The 20,402-nt window shown below is 30.2% G+C and overlaps 2 protein-coding genes across 6 annotated transcripts in view; one reads left to right on the forward strand and one right to left on the reverse strand.

Annotated features, from left to right (window-relative positions):
* Positions 1–2,669, forward strand: part of LOC145283549 (uncharacterized) — a 73,640-nt gene extending 70,971 nt beyond the window's left edge. For both annotated transcript variants that reach the window (XM_080132431.1, XM_080132432.1), the window contains one exon: positions 1,484–2,669. In XM_080132431.1, the coding sequence (XP_079988557.1) occupies positions 1,484–1,610 (127 nt within the window). In that variant the 3' untranslated portion in view covers positions 1,611–2,669. The remainder of the gene's footprint in view (positions 1–1,483) is intronic.
* LOC145283548 (exportin-7-like) overlaps positions 2,544–20,402 on the reverse strand; it is a 154,444-nt gene continuing 136,585 nt past the window's right edge. The window contains exons 30-32 of one of the 4 annotated variants that reach the window (XM_080132428.1): positions 17,646–17,692; positions 13,179–13,207; positions 2,544–8,442 (exon numbers count right to left, since the gene is read on the reverse strand). In XM_080132428.1, the coding sequence (XP_079988554.1) occupies positions 8,404–8,442; positions 13,179–13,207; positions 17,646–17,692 (115 nt within the window). In that variant the 3' untranslated portion in view covers positions 2,544–8,403. Of the gene's footprint in view, positions 8,443–13,104; positions 13,208–17,645; positions 17,693–20,402 lie in introns of all 4 variants that reach the window. The other 3 variants (XM_080132427.1, XM_080132430.1, XM_080132429.1) reach the window with 3 other exon arrangements.

Raw genomic sequence — 20,402 nt, forward strand, 5'->3', positions numbered from 1 at the left:
AAAATGCGTTTTTTCCATTGTGAAAACCATGAGCTGAACGTGCAGTTGTCGGCGTCATAGGAAAATTCTGTAATAACGTTGGAAAGCTCGACATTAGATAAATTCCCAGTGTCTTGCAACTGAAATTTTTGGGTTAATGTCGTTATTAGATTCAGTTGGGCTCTTTCGAACTCGTCCTGTTGCTGTACCAAAATTTGTTTGAGAACTTCTGCGGAGATAGACTTTTTTTTTTTTTTTTTAGTGTTTTTGTTTACTTTATTTCCAAATCCTTGTTGCCAATTTGCTATATCGTGTGATGCGTTAGATCAATATAACATAAAATATTTTACCGCAGGCAGTCCAGTCTTCACATGTGGGTATGTAGCAGCTCATAAGGAAAGAAACGTAACACTTACAAACAAATAAGGAAACATTTCACTGATACATGACGATATACGTTTATTAAGAGACACGCACACACACGTAACTAAAATTCCAAACATAATAGATGAAAGTTAGAAGTCCAAATATGATAAATGGATGAACGGGAAATGATGTTCATCTCGTCATTTTCAAAGTCACTCTATTTTTCACTGTCCACTTCGGGTCGTTGACCTCACGAGAAATCAAAATTTTAGGACTACAGTCAAAGGGAGGCGACTTTGCCCAAGGAAGTAAAAAGTTACTCCCCTTTGCATTAACAATTTATCTGATCCCAACAGGTATACTTTCCAATATTTCAAGTTTATATGAATAAATGTGAAATTTACTCAATACTTGTGTATGCACGTGTAAATCAAACGGACTGTTATTCTCAAACTATTTACATTTTTTTTTAAAATTCAGACTATTTTCTGCATTTGTTTTCCAATTAAATTTTAGCTGAAGTACCAGTCAGCCTTCTTCCAATGTATGGTTCATCCAGTCAATCCTACTTTCACTATTGTAAAGAAACATTTCATCTCAATAATTCCATGGTTTTTTTTTTTATTTATTTAAAATGTGATCACTAGAAAAGTATAGTTGTGTGGTCTTCAACATTTTTTTTTTTCTTCAAATGTTCCAATCGGTAGGCTCATGTAAAATGAATTTACTTCAATGCAAATTTTGTGTAAATTTGAATTTAGAAATTTAAAAAGCACTTAAGAACAATGCAAATTTAAAAAACAAAAAAAAATATTTTAAAAATTCAACTTTGTTTCAACAATATATATTCTCATCTGGCATAAAGTTGGGTTTTTTTCTTACTTGTGGCATGGTATCATTAGGAAGGAAAGAAAAAGAAACACAAACCGTTTCTATGCCTGATGAAAATGTATATCATCAAAACTAATTTCATTTTATTTTTTTAATAAATGTTTATTTAAAAAAAAAAAGTCTGCATTTTATTGGCTTCTTAAAATTACTAATTCCAATTCATATAACGCTTGCACTATGGAGAAAGAAAAAAAAAAAAAAAAAAAAAAAACTATATTTTTTAACTTCTCAATATTGTTGTTTTCAGCATCCGAAAGCAGATCCACTTCTATCAACAAAATAATGCTGAAAATGAGCGACACTATGCAAAAATGCAGCTGGATTTAAAACAACTGCACACATACAAGAAAGAGTCGCAGAAAAGCTGGAATTAATAAACTTTATTCAAATATGGAAAGTTAAGTGCAATTTTATTATCCAGTTAACATTAAAATATTTTTTAATAAACATACATTCTCATGAAAATTTTATGGGTTATACCTTTTTTTGCCATTTCTTTTCTTTCCTTTGGAAAGTTGGGCGAGAGCAAGAGGAGTCATTTTACTAACATTGTTATTTCAATGACTCTTCTCAGATGTTTTGAAACTAGTTTTCATTTTTGAACAAAAAGGAGCAAGACTTAAAAAGCAAAATAAAAAATAACTTTGAAACCATCATCATATCCAGAATTCATCCATATTAAAAACAAAAATGAAGATCTATATAATATGCATACCCATGACAAAATGCAAATATTATATTCTAAAAATGATATAAATTGATCAAGTAGTTTTATTCTTAAAAAAAAAAAGAAAGAAAGAAATTATGAATATCCAAATAATGACTGTCTCACCCGCCATTTTGAAAAAAACATCTGAAAAAAAATCATGTTGTAATACCAATGAATTTGCATTAATCATTGAAAAATTATTTTCTTTATAAAATAAAACTACTTGAGCAGTTTACAATATTTTTGGAATACGATATTTTATTTCAACATGGGTATATACATCATACAGACTTTTCTTTATTTTTGTTTGTAAATATAGGGGAATTCTGGACAAGAACCAAAGTGAATTTTTCCGTTTATATTCAAAATCTTGTGTAAATTGTCAGAAAAAGTAATTTATTATACAATTAGATATTATTGGTGCTTTGTACTCATTCCTCTCAAACATATCTAAGATTTTCCATTATGCGCAATAATTTTGGTTAGCTTCTTTGTAGGAAAATGTAAAACAAATCGCCTTGACTTTGTAAATTTGTCAAAAAAAAATAAATAAATAAAATAAAAAAATTAAAAAAAAAAGGCAAAGCAAACAACTGTATCTTTGTTTCAAGTTTTTATTAAAAAGATTTTTTCCAAACCCACATTTCATGACAGAACAGTTTTCTTTTTTCATTGGAAACAGTGCAGCAAGTTTTTATTTTTTATTTTTTTAATTATCATTGAAGAGGGAGATGGGGGGGGGGGTCAAACGTTTCTGATCTAGTTAAGAATTTGTATGTCCCATAATTTAAAGTTTTAAATCTTTTTCGACAGTTAGGCAAGTATAATTAGGCAAAAAAAAAGTTCTTAATTGTATTTTCCATCGTGTATGTGTGAGAGGGGGGGAGGGTAATATTTGGTGGGAATTTTGACTGGGAATGTGGTTTGATTCTCATGGTTTTACAAGTGTAGATTTTCATTTCTTTATGTGAAACTCATCTTTTATTTTCAAAGAGAAAATAAAAAATAAAATTAAAAAATACTTTTTATTTGTTCTTTGATCACCTTCAATTGAATCTAAAAGATGTGCTTCTCAGACGTGTTATCTTACCAGAAAGAACTTTGAAATTTTTTTTAAGATCACTAAACTGCATGATTTTGACACATTCATCAAAATACAGTTTGACATTGTTTGCATGAATTCTGTTTGATGATTCAATCTAACACAAATTGATGTGCTCATTACACAGGAGAGAGCATGAAACTGCAGCTGACCAAAGAAATATAAACGCTTTGGAAATATGAATTAAGATTTCAACAATAATAAGCTGCTCTAGGAATTTGTTTTAATTTTGAAGAATGAACATATCTTACAAATTATTCATTTTAGCCTTGTGATGTGATTTAATTTAAAAAAAAAAAAAAATTGTCCAGAATTCTATCTATATTAAAATAAAAATTAAAAAATATGTATGATGGTCATACCTGTGACAAAACGAAAATATATCTAAAAAAATTACATTAATTACTCAAGTAGTTTTATTTTTAAATGAGAAAATAAAATTTATGAGTAACTGAACAGTGACTATCTCACCCACTATTTAGAGAAAAAGTCAAGAAATAAAGGGAGATAACTCAACAATAATTTATACTAAATTTATGTCGTTATGTCTACAAATTTCCATTAATTGCTTAAAAATGATTTTCTTAATAAAAATAAAACTATTTGATCAATTGACATAATTTTTGGCATGTTTTTGCTTTGTCATGGGTGCGTACATCATACAGATTAAAAAAAAAAATTTTAATATGGGGGATTCTGAACAAAAAGAATAAACTAAATTGTTGATATCTAAAAATTATTCATTAAGTCTTGACAAGAAAATAGCACATGTATGTATTTCTAATTTACAAGAAATCAACTTCAATCTTACATGCATGAATGAAAACTGGTTCACAGAGCAGAGCAATTACCACCAATATGGCTCTGTTATGTTAATTAGGATAAGCAGTAATTTATTTAAAGTAATTGCAAGATGAATATTTAGACATCAGTTTTGTTGCAGCAAAAGAAAATACTTAAAGGAATTTTTTAAATAGCAGATTCACTTGCAGGTAAAATGGAGTTTTGAAGTCGATAGCAAATTAATTTATACAAAATGACAGCTGAAGATGATCAGAGAACATTGGCAGGAAATATTCACGCACATCAATAAAAGGAAGGGTTAAATAAAAAATAACAAAGTTGGATTTGACCAAACATTTTTGCAAACCATAGATAATTGCTACATATACCTATTTGTTAGATCAATATAATTAACCCTCACCGATATATCTGACTTAGATTTTAAAGATGATGGAAGTATCTTTTATCATTATTTCTGATTTTGTTCAAGTTTATTTGGCTATTAACAATTTTATAAATTAGATTTATTATTATTATTTATGATTCTAAAAATGTTTATTTACTTGCAAGGAAATCATATTCATGACTAGACAAAAAAAAAATCTATACTCATTTAAAATATGAGATAGGAATAACAATCAAGCAGAGAAAAAAAAAATTTTTTTTAAATTACTAAAGAATTTTATCTATTTTTTCTGACTAAATTTATTTTGGCCCCAAGTATTCTTCGCACGATATGGATTAAAAAAAGAAAAATTTGAACAATAAATTTTTACATCAATCGACTGAGTTTCCCTTCCCATCTAATGTGTTCTTTATTCTTAAAATGAATATATTTTAAGGCAGCACTGCCCCCCCCCCCCGTTTCTTTTTTTTTCTTACAAGATGTAAAAAAAAATCATTGATTAGAACGACTGGCAATTACAACTGATGGAAGCACTGGCAATAGTGTGGGGGGAGGGGATGGCTAAGAAACAAGAAACTTGGGATTTCAAGAAAAAATGTTTAGCATTAAGCAGGAAAAAAATGACACAACACTAATCTATCATCAGTTATACTCCAAACACCCAATATTCTCAAATGGTCACCTATCTAATACTGATTATGTTTAATGATGCTTAACCTGAAGGATCTGCCAAAAACAGTGTATCAATGGAGTGGTGGGGTAGTTTGCTGCCCATTTCTTATCAGAGATGTTCACTTTGAAAAACCACTAAAAAAGCATATCTATTCTTGTGTGACATCTATATAATTTTTGTCTCAACTGGAATGTTTGGACAACAGTCAAGATATTTTGCTCCGTAATAGAACACAAATATACAAAAATAAACAGAAACTATAACAAGCCTTCATCTGCTGTAGTATTAAAGGTTTTAGACAGCCATGACCAATTGAGCAGTTTGAATAAAAAAAGATTCAACATAAGCGATTAAAGTCGATTTGTTTTGATCAATTGCAGTAATTAAAAAAAACATGCAAATTCTTAACAAGACGATTTTATGATTTGTACAATTTTATCTCTACAGCGATTTTGTTTCAATGAAACATCCTTTACTAAATTCCTTAGTTTTCTTTAAAGTAGAAAAACAATGATCATGCCCTGACGTGGTTCAAGTTCTGCAATAATGAAATTGGAAGAGATATTTACAATAATGAATGATGGAAGGAATTGCAGAAAAATTCAGGCTTATGAAACAAAACAGTTGCCATTGCTATCAGACAACTATCCCGAATTTGCAGTTTTGGTTTGGAAAAGTGAAAGAATGTTTTGGGTTTTTTTATTTTGTATTTTATGCTACTGAGATTTGAGATTTTGATACAAGGCCAAATAAGATGTGGGCTAAACACAAGTGAAACGCGGCGGCCAACTCACCTGATGACAGAGATGAGAGCATCTCAAATCTTGGACATTTTTCCTTGGAATGTACTCAATAATAAAACTTTCCTGATTTAAAGAAAAATTTTGTTCTGAAAACAACAAAACTTTTCTGAATGCACTTAATGGTGAAAGCGGACAGGAAAGAAGATGACTTTTTTTAGGGGAAGAGGGTCACATTTAACACTTTTTTTGCTTCTGGAATTGCCACTATTTTTTTAAATATTGTGGTAATCTATGATAAAGGAGAAGGAGGAGTTAACCAAGTACAACAAAGGTTCATAAACATAGTGGGAGGGGGGGGGTTGATAAAAAAAAAAAAAGATTGTGTTTGATCAAAATAATACAAAATCAAATACCTAATGTGTTTATAAACAACATTTTAATTTTTTTTTGCTTAAATTCTATTTATTTGTTGGAATCATTTAACAAAAAATACTGTCAATCACAATCAGGTGGCAGGAAGCACAAGAGAAATCAATAACATCTCCTAATCTTACCTATTGTTCAATTTTAAGAGGATTTATTGATTTGCACATTTTGTGTTGCACAGAATTGAAAATAAATGTTTGGTATTATTATTAAAAATGGCTTAGTTTTTAAAATGGTTAATAAAAGTTAAACTAGTTTTTAATTCATGAAAAATAAGCTTTCCGATTGTTTTCACTGTTTATTACCGTCGATACACAAATGAAAAAATCCTAAAGATTGAAGCTAAAGTAATTGAACAAATTTGGTTTTGAAGAGAAAATCATATTTTCATCTCAACTCAGAGATTATAACTTATTCAAATAAAAAAATATTGAAAAAAAAATTATGCAACAAATCTTAACTGAATTTTGTCTGCAAATTTCAGTTAAGATTTGTTGCATAATTAATTCTCAGTAAAGATAATCATTTTTTAAACGAATGTTCTTTTATTGGAAAATAAAATGCGATGGAATTGAAGAAACCAATAGCTTGCAATGCCAAATAACTAACGATGGAAAGAACCTATAAACACCTAACATTAGAGGACAACCTATCGTTTTCAATAAACATAGGTGTAGGTATCGGAAAAGGGGGATAACAAACAAAAATATATACAAAAAGTTAATTATTTTCACTTCAACATGATTATGAAGATTGCAAAGTAGAAAAGCTGAGATCAGCATTTTTTTTTTTGAAAAACTTGAAAAATGATAAACGTTAATTTATTCACTTTGATGAGAACACAAATGAGTCATTCAAACTAATCTTGCTGTTATAATATTTAGATTACAAATTAAATTTTAAGTTACCAATTAACAATAGTTAGTGAGAAAAATCTATTTCACTTGAAAACTTTAATGAGAGGTTTACAAAAAAGAAAATAAATAAGCGGAAAGAAAAAAGATACTATTTTGGCATTTTCTTGTTTATTGATCCAATAGTTGCGGAGTCACAAAAAAATACTGATTTTCTTCAGTTTTGAAAGCCAGAAATGACTGTTAGCCAATTTAAAGGCTTTAAAATCACTTTTGAATTTAGTAAGGTAAGGTCATAAAGAAATCATTGTGACATTTTTTTACTAACTAATAATAATTTTTACTAACTAATAGAGGGGAAAAAAATGCTGGAAACAATGTTTACAGCGAAAGCTGACAAATCAAAAAATGATTTTAAAGTCTTAACTGTTGTTTACAGAGTAATTTCAGACTAGAATTGAAGTTTGCAGACAAAAGTTGAATATTACGGTTCATTTTTACTTCTAGACAAAAGAAAAACAGGATTTTCTTAACTGTACAACTATTTTATTGGTGAACCTAGGAATTTTAAAAGAAGATTTATTTGGTTGAGCAGTTGTTTTTTTTTTAGTTTTGAAAGAGAAAAAGCTGAAGGTAAAAAAAAAAAAAGAGAGCCCATAGTCATGCAAAAAATTCCAAAACAGTTTTTTTAAAATTATGTTTACCCAATCTTCTTCCTATCCCCCTCCAAAGATAAGTCTCCTGACCAAAAAAGAGATTCAGAGAAACAAGTCCTAATTTAAGAAAAAAAAAAAAAAAAAAAAAAATTTTTTTCTTTTAATATTTCCAAAGTTTTATTTTGTTCTGTAATTTAAAAATAAAATTGCAACTAACAAAAGCGTCCATGCTGATCGTGTTTGTTGACTGCAAATGATATGAGATGCGACTCTTCTTACCGAGTCTTGTGTACCTTATTTTCAGTCCACAAAAAAAGAGGGAGGGGGAGAGGAAAAGAAATTTAAAAATAAAGAAAAAAAAAAAGAAAAAAAAAAAAGAAAAAAAAAAAAGGAAGACCCATACACCCCCAACCCCCAGGTTTCAGAGTTTTTATCTTTTCTGCTAGTCAAAAATGTCACTGTCATCATCATCATGCCATACCACAAACAGTGTTATCATTATCATCGTCAGCAGCCTCAGCAGCAGGAGTAGCAACAGAAAGGAGCACCCATTCACACCTATTCCCCTCAACCCCCTCCCTGTCCCTCTGGAAAGGACGGACGGTGGCGGTGAGGTTTCTTCTGCATTCAGTTATTTTATTTTGGTTGTTTTTCTTCTTATTCCCTCCTCACACCCCTACCAACGACAGGGTGTATATGTGTGTATATGTGTGAATTTATCAGACTGTACAGAGTGTGCCTACGTGTAGCTCATCATATCCAAGGAACCTGAAGAAGCTGCGATTGTGCTGTTGCTGGGGGTCTTCAGACTGTCGTTAACATCTCTCCTGAATACCGACAGATTCTGAGTAAATCTGAAAAAAATAAATAAACATTCATTAATCTTCCAATATCATCTATACAATAATGATTTCTCAAAATCCAAAAGAAAGATTTATTGTGACTGATAGCATAAATTTAGAAATTAGTCCAAAATTAAGAAAAGAAGTTGCAATGACAAAGAATCAGTTATATTCCATTTAGTGCATTTCATTTCCAAAAATATTAGTCACGATTACGGAGATTCCTTATAGGACATTGCCAAAGCTACTGCAAAGAAAATGGGCTCCTTCTACAGTGTTAGAAAATGACTCAAACCTGAGAGTATCCTATATTTCAAGAATGTATAGAGTATTGCTGGCGCATTTACCATTAGTCTCTCTTTTAAACAGAGTCAAAAAAAAAAAAAAAAAGTAGCCAATCTAATAGATCCCGCACTATCGGCCAAGCTCCAACCTCTGTCACATCGCCACAATGCTGCATCCCTGTACCTGTTTTACAAGTACTTTAATGGAATGTGTTCTGATGAATTCATATTTGTGCCCCTTTCAATGTATATACTCGACAAGCAGCAAAATCCCACCTTTTAACTGTTAAGATCTCTAGATGCTGGCAAGTCTTCTGCTCTAATAGTTTATTCCTACTTACTGTTAGACTTTGGAATTCCCTACCTGTTTCTTTCTTCTCTGACTATACTAACATGCAGAAATTTAACTCCCCACATAGTCAACTGTAGACATGACTCGAATTAGTAACCCCTCGCATCCAAGTGTCAATACACCTTGTTTAAAATAAAAAATGTTGACACTATTATTATTGTTTTGCGAAAAGGCATGTTTTCATCTGATTTATTCAATCAATAATTTGCTCCCTGCTGAAACCTGATGCATTCATAGCTAACTATAAACATTGGATTTCTTGTAAAATTTCAGTGAAAAGTTGTATTTAATGTTGGTATGTGATTTGGTACATTATCAAGAATAGTGAATTCTCTTGATCTAAAATTAAATTTATGCAAATGGGTATATCCTAAATATAAAATGGAATATAAAAATTGCAATAAACCAATTGTATTATTGATAGCTTTATATGAACGAGGGATATTAATGTGTTTCAAGATTCCCATGTCATAGAGAAGGCAATGAGAAAAGAAATATGGATAAAAATTTGCTTTCTTCATTAATTTTGGATCAATCTGTTACTTTTAAAAACTGAGATTTTTGTCACTGTTGTTAGTAACAATTATTAGTTTGGAGTAACCAATGACAACAAGGGGCTTAAAAAAGATGATTCAACACACTCTGAGATATGAAAGATTTAATTTATGAAAACTTTTTTTAGATAAGCAGATTATTTTTTTTACTGTCTTTTTTAAAGTATTATTAAGTCAATTACTTAAGGTGGGATCAAAATATCTACTTATTAGATTTTGGCACAGCTGGCAGCATGTGTAAGCTACCTGGGAGGAAAAAAAATCGATTGTCCGAAACTACTTTATTATAAATTATATGTATGTATTATTGTTTTTCCCTCTTTTTATGGATGTCTGATGCAATATATAAATGGCAAGTTACAATGATCTGTAATTGTTTAATTATTTCCTACAATAACAGAAATATTCATATATATATATATATATATATATACACCCCCACACACAAACTAGCTTGTTTTCCATGACTTCGTTGTTCTGTACTCAATCCATAATACTATAAAAGGTGGAATTTTCAACCCCCATAACAAATAACAGTAAAAATTAGTAAAATAAAATTGATTGATTGTAATTTTTGCAACATTCTCAAGAAAGATTCTAAATTTTTTTTAAAACTTTCCATAAGATTGGTGCATTTTCAAAAAATTCCCCAAAAGTTAAAAACGGGAAAATCGGAACTACATGTTATTTTTACATATTTTGACATAAACAATGATAACGCGATTTTTAAAATTCTCTTAAAAATCAAATAATTTATCAATTTTGTTAATTTTTTACAGACTTATTTAAAAATGGCTGAACTATATATAAACTAAATTAAAATAATATACAAAAACAAATTCTCATAAATATATTAAAATTATTGAAGTTTTACGAAATTTTTGTAAATTATTTATATGTGACAGTTTTTAACCTGTGTAATTTCGAATGATTTCCAAAATTATTTTGTATTTTTTATGAGTGAATTTTTCAAGGTTCATGAAAAAACCTAGAAGATTATCTCTTAAAATTTATAAATAAACAATCTTACTGTTAATAATTCAAAAAGAAATTTTTTGAATAGTGAATAAATAAAAAATGTTTAGAAATTGAATGCAAATAAATTTTTCTACAAAAAGGCTGATGACGTAGTATTCTTTTCACACATCATTGATAAAAATCATAGTGTTACTCATTTTTAAATATATTATAATTTCTAAACCAAGTAACTGAAACAATTATGATTTTAGAGTTAATTAAATTTCTTTGTACATGGCATATTTTACAATCTGTTAATATCAAATAAAAATGTGACTTTTAGTCCATAGAAAAATTTTGTATGGAAAATAAGTTTCCAATAAAGTTATTTTAGTAAAGATTTATTTATATATATATATATATATATATATATATATATATATATATATATATATATATAGAAGCTTAGTTTTAGGCATTAAAATTGATATTTCTAGAATAAAGCGGAATTTAATAAAAATAATTTAAATATTACTTTTTTGGGCTACAAATTATGATATTAAAAATTAATATTAAAGGAAATTCTGTCAGTTAACGAGTTCTATATCAAACTGAAAGTTAATTGTTTTAGTTGCTGTCTGCTAAAATATGATTTTTTTTTCTGGATATTCTATCTATATGTCTTTTTCATAATATTTCAAGCCAAAGGTAAGACTTTTACTGTTATATTTAACTTGAATAATGATTGAACAAAAACGTTAAAAAGATATATATTTGTACTAATTTTTTAACCATATATTTTTAATGTTTTATAAGCCCTGTTTTTCGCATATCTGCAATGTCATGTTATTTTCTCATTTTTTTATGTTTTGGTTATTTTGTGATGTTCAAATAAAATTTTGTCCATTTTATTCAGTGTAAAACAATGTTTATATGCGATTTAAATCCTGATCCATCCTCTTCAATATAGAGTAAAAAATGACTAGCTTTTACTTGTATTTTTTGTTATGGGTGTCAAAAATTAGTGTCATACCTACATAATACCATATGATTTTTTTTAATCATCTTATAATATTCCATTTCAGGAGTCAAACCTAAAAAATTTCCTCATGAATTTGGTGGGAGGAAATGTAAATAGTTTTTGGTACAAGGAGCCCTGTGTACTCTTGATCCTCATATTAATATTTCTATTCTTTATACATTATCTCTATCATTTTCAAGTTATAAAACAGTTGAAGTAAAATGTGTTTGCTTTTTATGAATTACTAATGCAAATGCAGTTCTCACGATATTCCTTTCAATCACGATGAAATATACTTATCCAAGTATGCTGGGTAAAGTAGCTTAAAAATATACATGGTTACGGGAGTCGATTTCCATATTCAAATTATAAATTTCATCAGATTAGTTTTACATGCTGGCATGTGTTGGACAGCTTTTAGAAATTGACTTTCAATGTGACCTATTTCTATCCACGTCATCATTTTAACTACATAACCTGAAATGCGACATATTTTCTTTACAAGTTACAATACAATAACAAAGTTGTCTAACACAAATACAGACACCGCTCCTTCTGATCAAAATGAAATATACTTATCCAAGTATGCTAGTTTATGTAGTTTCAGAATATATATATAAAAAATAAACAAACTATGAAAAAAAAGCTGTTTAAGAAATTAAAGTTGAGCCCTCTTTAGGGAACTAAGAAAAAGCAGTGAACTTTGGCGCAGATACTCTATGACTGCTTACTATATATATGCCCATAAATGTGGCACTAATAGGCACTTAATTTCCTTCAATTCTTGTGTTAATTTCTGGTGACTTTGAAATGGAATCAAGAACGACTTTCTGACGGAGTTTGAACCTTCCGACCACTTCCTACACCAATGACTGCATAAATATGAAATATTAGTGTCTGCATGTATAAAAATAATTGTTAATATTTATTTAAAATAAATATATCGTAAAAATCATTAATTTGCACATTCAGATATAATAGCCAGAAAGTTGAAAGATACAAAAGTTTGAAAAGTTTTATGTTCTGATAAAAAGCATCTGGAGTTAAGAGAAAGAGAGTGCAGTGAGATTATACATGTGTGTGTATATATCTTTTCTTTTTATATAAAAAAAAAAATGTTTTATAAATAGATGTGCGCTACTTTCACACAGTAGAAGGAATAGTGTAAAAAAAATTTAAATGAAGCCAGGTGCATAAAAAAAACAGATTAATATTACAAAAAGGCGGCATTTGCATTTAGTTGCTGTGATCAATGAAAGGAGAGAGCACACAAATAAATACGGGCAGTTGAGGATTGACGAGCACACCAGTTATGCTGCTCATCAGTGCCCGTGACAACATATATATACGGAGTTGTGGCAAGAACGATAATCTACAAAATGGTAGGAAAAGTGGACACAAAGGGAGGGAAAGGGGGAAATTTTTATTTTATCTTCCGATTGTTTATGGTGTGTGTTTCCAGTTGTGAGGCAGGCAAACTATAAGAGGTTACCTCCTCCGGATTACCTGTGTTAGTTTCAGGTGAATTTCTAAAGTATTGAACTTGTTATCATGTTAGATTGAAAAAAATCTCTATTTACATGATCTTCCCAAACTTCAGAAGTTTTGTCTGAAAAAGAAATAAAATATTGCATAAAAATTACATTCACATCATATTTAGAAATTCATTTAGCAAAAGAAACAAAAATCATGTTCACATATCAAATTTAGCCGATTCATCGAATGGAAAAAGGTTAATTGATGATCATGTTTCCAAATGTTATGCGTTTTGAATGCCTTATGCGTGTGCGTGTTACAGTATTGGAGTGAGTTGAACTTGTTTCCTCTATCACCTGCATGTTTTGAACTTTTATTCACCACCAAACAGAAAATCTAGCAGATAGGGACCTTCACAATGTAGGGGTGGGATTTTACTGCTAGTCGAATGTGTCAGAGGTATTTATGTTAAGGGAGTATAAGTAGAGCAAGTTCATTGGAACAAGAATAGGAGTCAAATACTGCAGTGACGAGACATGAACGAAGATTGATAGTTCAGAACTTATTAGGATAAAAAATTCATTTTTTTTTTATCCTGTCCAAGACAGACTAGTAATGGATGCATTAGCCCAGATGTGGCAACAATACTGCATGCATGGACGAATGATAGCCTTGAAGAGATATAGGATACTTGCAGATGTCAGAAATTTTCTAGCTTAGTAGAGGGAATCTACCTTCTTCGAAGCAGATTTAACACTATCTCCTATGTAGTTATTTCAATCAGCATTGTGTGTGAATGTTAGGTTGAGGAGTTTGAATGTGAAACCTTCAGAAAAAATGCTATTCTAGTTGAGGTAGAAATTACTAAGGAATACTCGATTCACAGTCTCTCCTTAGGCTGCATTTACATCTTAATTGGGATAGGTGATTTTGATGTTACTTTTTGCAAGAACGTGTTATCGTTCTCTCGCATGCAGCATCTGATATCCCAAATTTGAAACAAATGCTAAACGTTGCTCTACTAACAAGAACGAGCATGTTGACATAATTATGTGATGCTATATATGAATATATGAAGAAATTAGGGGGTACCCTTAGGAGTTTATTGGGACGTTTTTATTTTTTGATGCTTCGAAAATGCAAAACACAAGTTGTGTATTTGTATGTGTACATACTCACAGTTAGGTGTACATCTTGTATCCTCAACGTATCTAAAGTTTGACAGTGAATGCTCCGAAGAACTGCAAGCACTTGTACCCCTCCCTCGACGTAAATACCCCCTGACAAACCCGACAAGCAGCAAAATCCCACCCCTTCACAGTTGAGATCCCTATATATAATCCCACCCCTTCACAGTTGAGATCCCTACTCCAATAGTTTCTTCCTCAGAACTGCTAGACTTTGGAATTCCCTCCCAGGTTCCTGCTTCCCTAAGTGAACCGACATCTTGCTGCCCAACTCCCCACAGAGTAGCCCCCTACATCAAAGTGGCAATGTGCCTTGTTTGGGGTGAAAATGTAATAAAAAAATAAAAAACATGATAAACTGCATATTTGTGCATCTCAGTTTTCCCATGAAAATGGAAATACATTTGCACACAAGAAAACTGCAACAATTATATGTAAAAATAATTTATTGTTTGTCGATCTTAAGCAAACAAGTACATCTGTTGATTTGTTGATGTCTAATTTAAAATTTAAGTAGACGTAATTTAGTAACATCTGTTGCAATTGTTGATAAATCAAATAAATGAGGAATGTGTTTGATTAATGTTTTCCTAGTTTTAATGTAAAAAAGATTACAAAATCAAATATTTCCAAATGAGTCAAGTATTAATTAATGAAAATGTCTTTATATTAGGAAATGAAATGGGCAAAAACATTTGCAAAAAAATTTACAACGTATTTCAGGTGGACATATGTGGATGAAGTATGTAATTAAAAACATTTAATCAAAATTGGAAGAAAAATGAGGGGAAAAACAAAAACTTTTGTTTTTAAAAAGAAGATAACTTTTCAAAATAGTCATTGATGATTCCAGGATTTTTTCTGTCTGGAGCGAAACAAATGTATTTTCTCCTAATCGCATTTCTGAAAAAATTCCTTTCTTTGATTCCAAACTCCGATGAGATTTCATTGAATAACAACTACAAATATGTCAGAAGACCAAACTTCAGACAAGATCTAAGAGTGATTCACAAACTGGAATCATCAATAAAATGAAAATGTTTTTGTTCGGTGTTTATTAAGTTCAATCATTGTGCAGCAAAATGGCTTAAATCATTCAACTTCCAACCATTCATATTTTGTCTAGAATCCTACCTATATTAATAAAACAAAAATAAAGGAAAATCTGTATGATGTACATACCTGTGACAAAATGAAAATATAAGCAGGCATCTTGCTGCTCAACTCCCTACATAGTATCCCTTCAACTTATGTCTCTGATAGTAGCCCCCACCTCACCCCTACATCCAAGTGGCACTATGCCTTATTTGGGGTGAAAATGTAATTAAAAAAAAAAATTTGTACAAGAATTTTGGCAAATGAATGACTTGATGGAATCAAATTTAATTGATTTAAAGCTTCGTTTGATAAAAACTAAGAAACCGCCACTTAACATACAGTAAGATTAGAAACAAATTATTTAAACCTATATTATCATCATAAAACTAAGAATCTTTTCACCATGCAGTGTTCATCTGCACATGAACTGGAGGAAAGGTGAAGGATGATGGAAATGCTACTATTACTGCACATTCATCGTCACTTGTTCACGAGTTCGAGGGTTGAACATTTGGGTCATTGACTTCAATGGCTTCTCTCCTTTTGATTCAATCCATTGCCAATACTTCTATTAATCTATGATGTTTCAGGTTCTGCTTGATGTTATCACTTTACCTATTCCTTGGTCAGGCTTCAGGGATATCAAAGTTGATGATTCTTCTTGACCACTTGTCGACTCATATGCATTGGATGTGGCTAAACCATCTCAGTTTATTCCAGTGCAGTCTCATCTACTGAATTGAGGTTAGGCCTGGATCTCAGGTCATCGAGAGGGGTTCTATCATCAAGCTTTGAGGAGCATATCTATCGCATATGGGAGTTAGTCTGGTAATGTCCTCACCTGTATTAGGTCAAGTTTCACTAACATACAAGAGAATACTTCTGACACAAGTAAGCATAGCCTCTATTGTGTAAAAAGTGAGGATTGAGAGGAGTTCTCTAAATTTCTTCCATGCAAAACGGATTCTGGCAGTCGTAGCATCACAACCACTTCTCTCACCAGATACATCACTAAGATAGCAAAAAGTCTCAACTACCTCAAGGTTCTCTCCTTGCAACTCTACTTGCTTGATATCCTAAGTAGTGGCAACAGGCAACAATCCTAAACGCTTCCTGCAAGTGAAGTTCTGATTGTCTTTCAGTCTACCCTTGATACCAGAGCATACTTTATGTAGCCATGTCTTGCAGGAAGAGCAATAGATGGAATTATTATCAATGCACTTTTTTACATGCACCACAAGGAAACTTGCATTTGGCGACCAGTTTTGAAGTATCATGCTGGCTAAAGAATATTTTGGTTTTGCCCATGTTTACTTCAAGACTTTTAGCTTCAATCTGATTTCCATATACTCAGCTTGTGGAGAAGTCTATCCATCAATTCAGCAATGATGACAAGATCGTCTGCTGCATAAAGTAGTTCCCATGGACAACCTGCGTAGAACTCTAGCAACAAAGCTTCCATAACAATGACAAAGAGAAGCGAATCAAGTACAGAACCCTGATGCACCTCAATCTATACATCAAATTCAAGGCTGTATTAACCGTTCACTCAAATAAAAGACTTGGCATTCGCATACATGGCCTAGACTGTGTGTACAACCGATTCTTCTTCACCAAGCTTTTGCATGGCACATCACAGAACAGATCTAGGGACACAAATGCTTTTAGTCTTCTTTTCACCCAGATACTTCTCATGGAGCTGGTGTAAGGTGAAGATAGTGTCTATAGTGCTGTGATCAGGCATAAATCCAAACTGCATTGAATTGATAGAGATTTGAGATCTGATCACAATCTCAAAAATCCTTTCAATAATTTTCAAAACTTGCTCAAACAGTTCAAGTCCATGGTAATTTTCTTGTTCTAAAGCATCATCGTTGCCCTTGAAGCGGTTGATAATGTAGGAAAGGTCCCATTCATTGGGAATTTTTTCACTATGAATGATTTGGTTTGCTAGGTGAGTTACTGCTTTATACATTCCCTCTCCCGTTACAATTATAGAATAATGTAAATAATTATGAGAGAGAGAAACATGATGTAGAAAGAGGGTGGGTGCTAGAGGCATTTCTATTATTCTGTTAGAGTTGTTTAAAATAAAACAAATAACGATGTAACAGGTGGTTTAGTACATGTCCATAAACAGTGTTATGCTGGTTGCATAAATAAAAAAAAAAAAGGGATTTAAAGTATGATAAATGTATTTGGGGAAATCAAGACACAAAAACTGAAACAAATAAAATTTAAAGGAAATAGGAATAACATACAATTGATTGAAAACATTTTGCTTACCTTTATTTAATGGGATCACAGGAAATAATTTCAGTTGAATAGAGAATCTGAAAAAAATTGAAATATATTTTGAATGGGTTATTATTTGTTTCTTGGTGTTTTAAGACAAAATCTAAATTAAGTTAGGTCTCTTTGGTTTGCCTCTGAAACAGCAAATACAAGGTGATACCCCCCCCCTCAGTGCCATTCATGGCATTGTTAATTCATATACACAATATTTGCTTCAAATAAACTTCAGTCTATTTTCACTCATACATATACAATAGTCTTGTTTTATCATCATTCAATGACTGATATGTGAGGAGATTTTGGAGGTCGTCTCATCATTAAGAGATGTGATCCTGAATGAACTTCACATTCACCAGATCTTAATTTCAAATTTTTATCTCTAGTTTTATTACAAAAGTCTATCAAAATAATCCCCACATTCTTCATTCACAGCTCAAATCAGGGTAGTGCCAATTTTTCACATCATATTCAGGTGTGTTTATTTAAAAAACACAAAACGGACTGTTGGACATCATTGAAACCTGGTGGACGAGCAAGTTATACATTGAAGTTTGTTTATACCAGATATGGTGGACTGAAAATTTTATTAGCAATTCTATTTGGGGTTGATCACCATGTATTTGTTATATGAAATCAAAGTTATAAAAACAAATACTAACATTTAACAATGACAGTGCAAAAAAGAAAAAGGGAGGTAGCCCTACCCTCCCAAAATAAATTTTCAAATAAATAAACATGTATTTATCTTCAAATTTAAGAGAAATTAAAAACCCAAAGTTAGTTTGGAAATCATCAGGTGTTTTAATACCTGTTTTACAAGCTGGCATGTGTTGAAAAGACTTCAAGAAATTGATTTCCAAACTAATCCATCAAGTCTGTATTTATTCTGCTTTCTCTCAAATCCATTTTTATCACTTTTTGCCATGTTTTCCTTGGCCTTCTGTGAACTGACTCTGCTACCTTAACTGTTCTACATCTACTAACCCAAGAATTCTCATCCATTCTTTCAATGTTATTTAACAAATGAAATCTCCTGTTCTGCACACATATACTGTTTAGATTTAATTTTTCTGAGGTTATCAAATTTACATTAAGATTTGAATTACACATCGATTGTATCATTCTAATATCATTTCACTCAATAACAACGCATTGAAATTTGCTTTCAATAAACTAATTACACATCTCAATAAAAAATTGGTCTTTTCCATTAAATTCTAATGAATCATAATGACAGATGGACAAACGATGTGATTAACTGTCGCACCTTGCAAATTGATAAACCAAACAAAGATCTGTTGGAATTAGAGAATACATGTTCGGGTTCTTCTTTAGAATTTGACTAATTAAAAAAACAAAAACACAGAAAATTTTTTACAGTGTACATACTTGTCACTGAATGAAGATGTCGCATTCCTAAAATCACATAAATCAAGTAGTTTTTTTTATATATAAAAAAAATCATTTCTTTATGATTTTTAGTGATTTTAATAGTAAATTGTAGCCATTACACAGCTCATTTTGATTTTAATAGGTTGAATTGACTCATTGTCCCCTTGTTTATAAAAAATGGCAGATGGAAACCCTACATTTCATGCCATAATAATTGATTTCTTAGCTATAAAAAACTACTAAATCAATTTACATGGTTTTGGGAATATGACATTGTTCTGTGACGAATGCGTATATCAAAGTTTTATCTGTATTTTTTTAGTCAAATTCAAAATAAGAACCCAAGTTTGTCCTATCCCACTTATTCTTCATTATTATTTTCGTAAGTCAAAAAATAATTACAAATATTTTATGAAATAAAATTTCTAAAATAATAGAAATAAATAAAATCAAAATCAGTGATCAAAACATTTTTTTTTAATTCTTTATTAGGAAACATTTTCTTTTCTATTGAAAACAAAAATCAACAAGAACATTTTCTCGATGTGTTTAGAAAGTCATTTTTTTTTATTATTTCATTTTCTTTCTAATAATCTGATTAAGTTTTAAGTTTTGCATAGTATAAATTTTGCAAATAGAAAGTTTTTCAAATGTACTAATATAGACTATTTCGTACCCCAATAACCATTTACAGTAAGTAAAATTCTAATACAGCTGATACAAATATTTTCTTTTCTGTTTCATAACTTATTCTTGTATATTAGATTTTTAAACACCCAATGACTATCTAAAATTGAAATGAGAAAAGATCAAACATTGTGAAACACCAAAAGATTTCACCAACATTTGGATATTTTTCATCAATTAAAATTCAATATTTTAGTTGATCTATATTTGAAATTTTTTTTAATTCATGAACAAAATGATAAATGAGTGCTTCTTTTTGCCAATTCCCTTTAAATCAAACAAAGTTGGATTCTTGTCAAGAATTTCTGATATATTACTCAATGAAAATACATATTTTCTGATGCATTTATCCAAGACGAAATGAAGATGTTATATTTCAAAAATTATGTAAATTGATCAAATATTTTTATTTTTATAAAAATCATTTTTTAATAGATATTGCAACATAAATCTAGTAAAGATGAATTATTGTTGGGTTATCATCCCTTAGTTTCTTGAGATTTTTCCAAACGGTGGATGAGATGGTCGCTCATCAGTCAATTATAAAATTTTATTTTCTTATTTAAAAATAAAACTACTTGATCAATTTACATGATTTTGGGAATATATTTTCATTTCCTTATGTGTTATATACATCATACAGTTTTCTTTATTTTTGTTTTTTTTTTA

Source organism: Euprymna scolopes, chromosome 8 (genome assembly GCF_053919585.1).
Source record: "Euprymna scolopes isolate OS-2025 chromosome 8, ASM5391958v1, whole genome shotgun sequence".
NCBI classification, from domain to species: Eukaryota; Metazoa; Mollusca; class Cephalopoda; order Sepiida; family Sepiolidae; genus Euprymna; species Euprymna scolopes.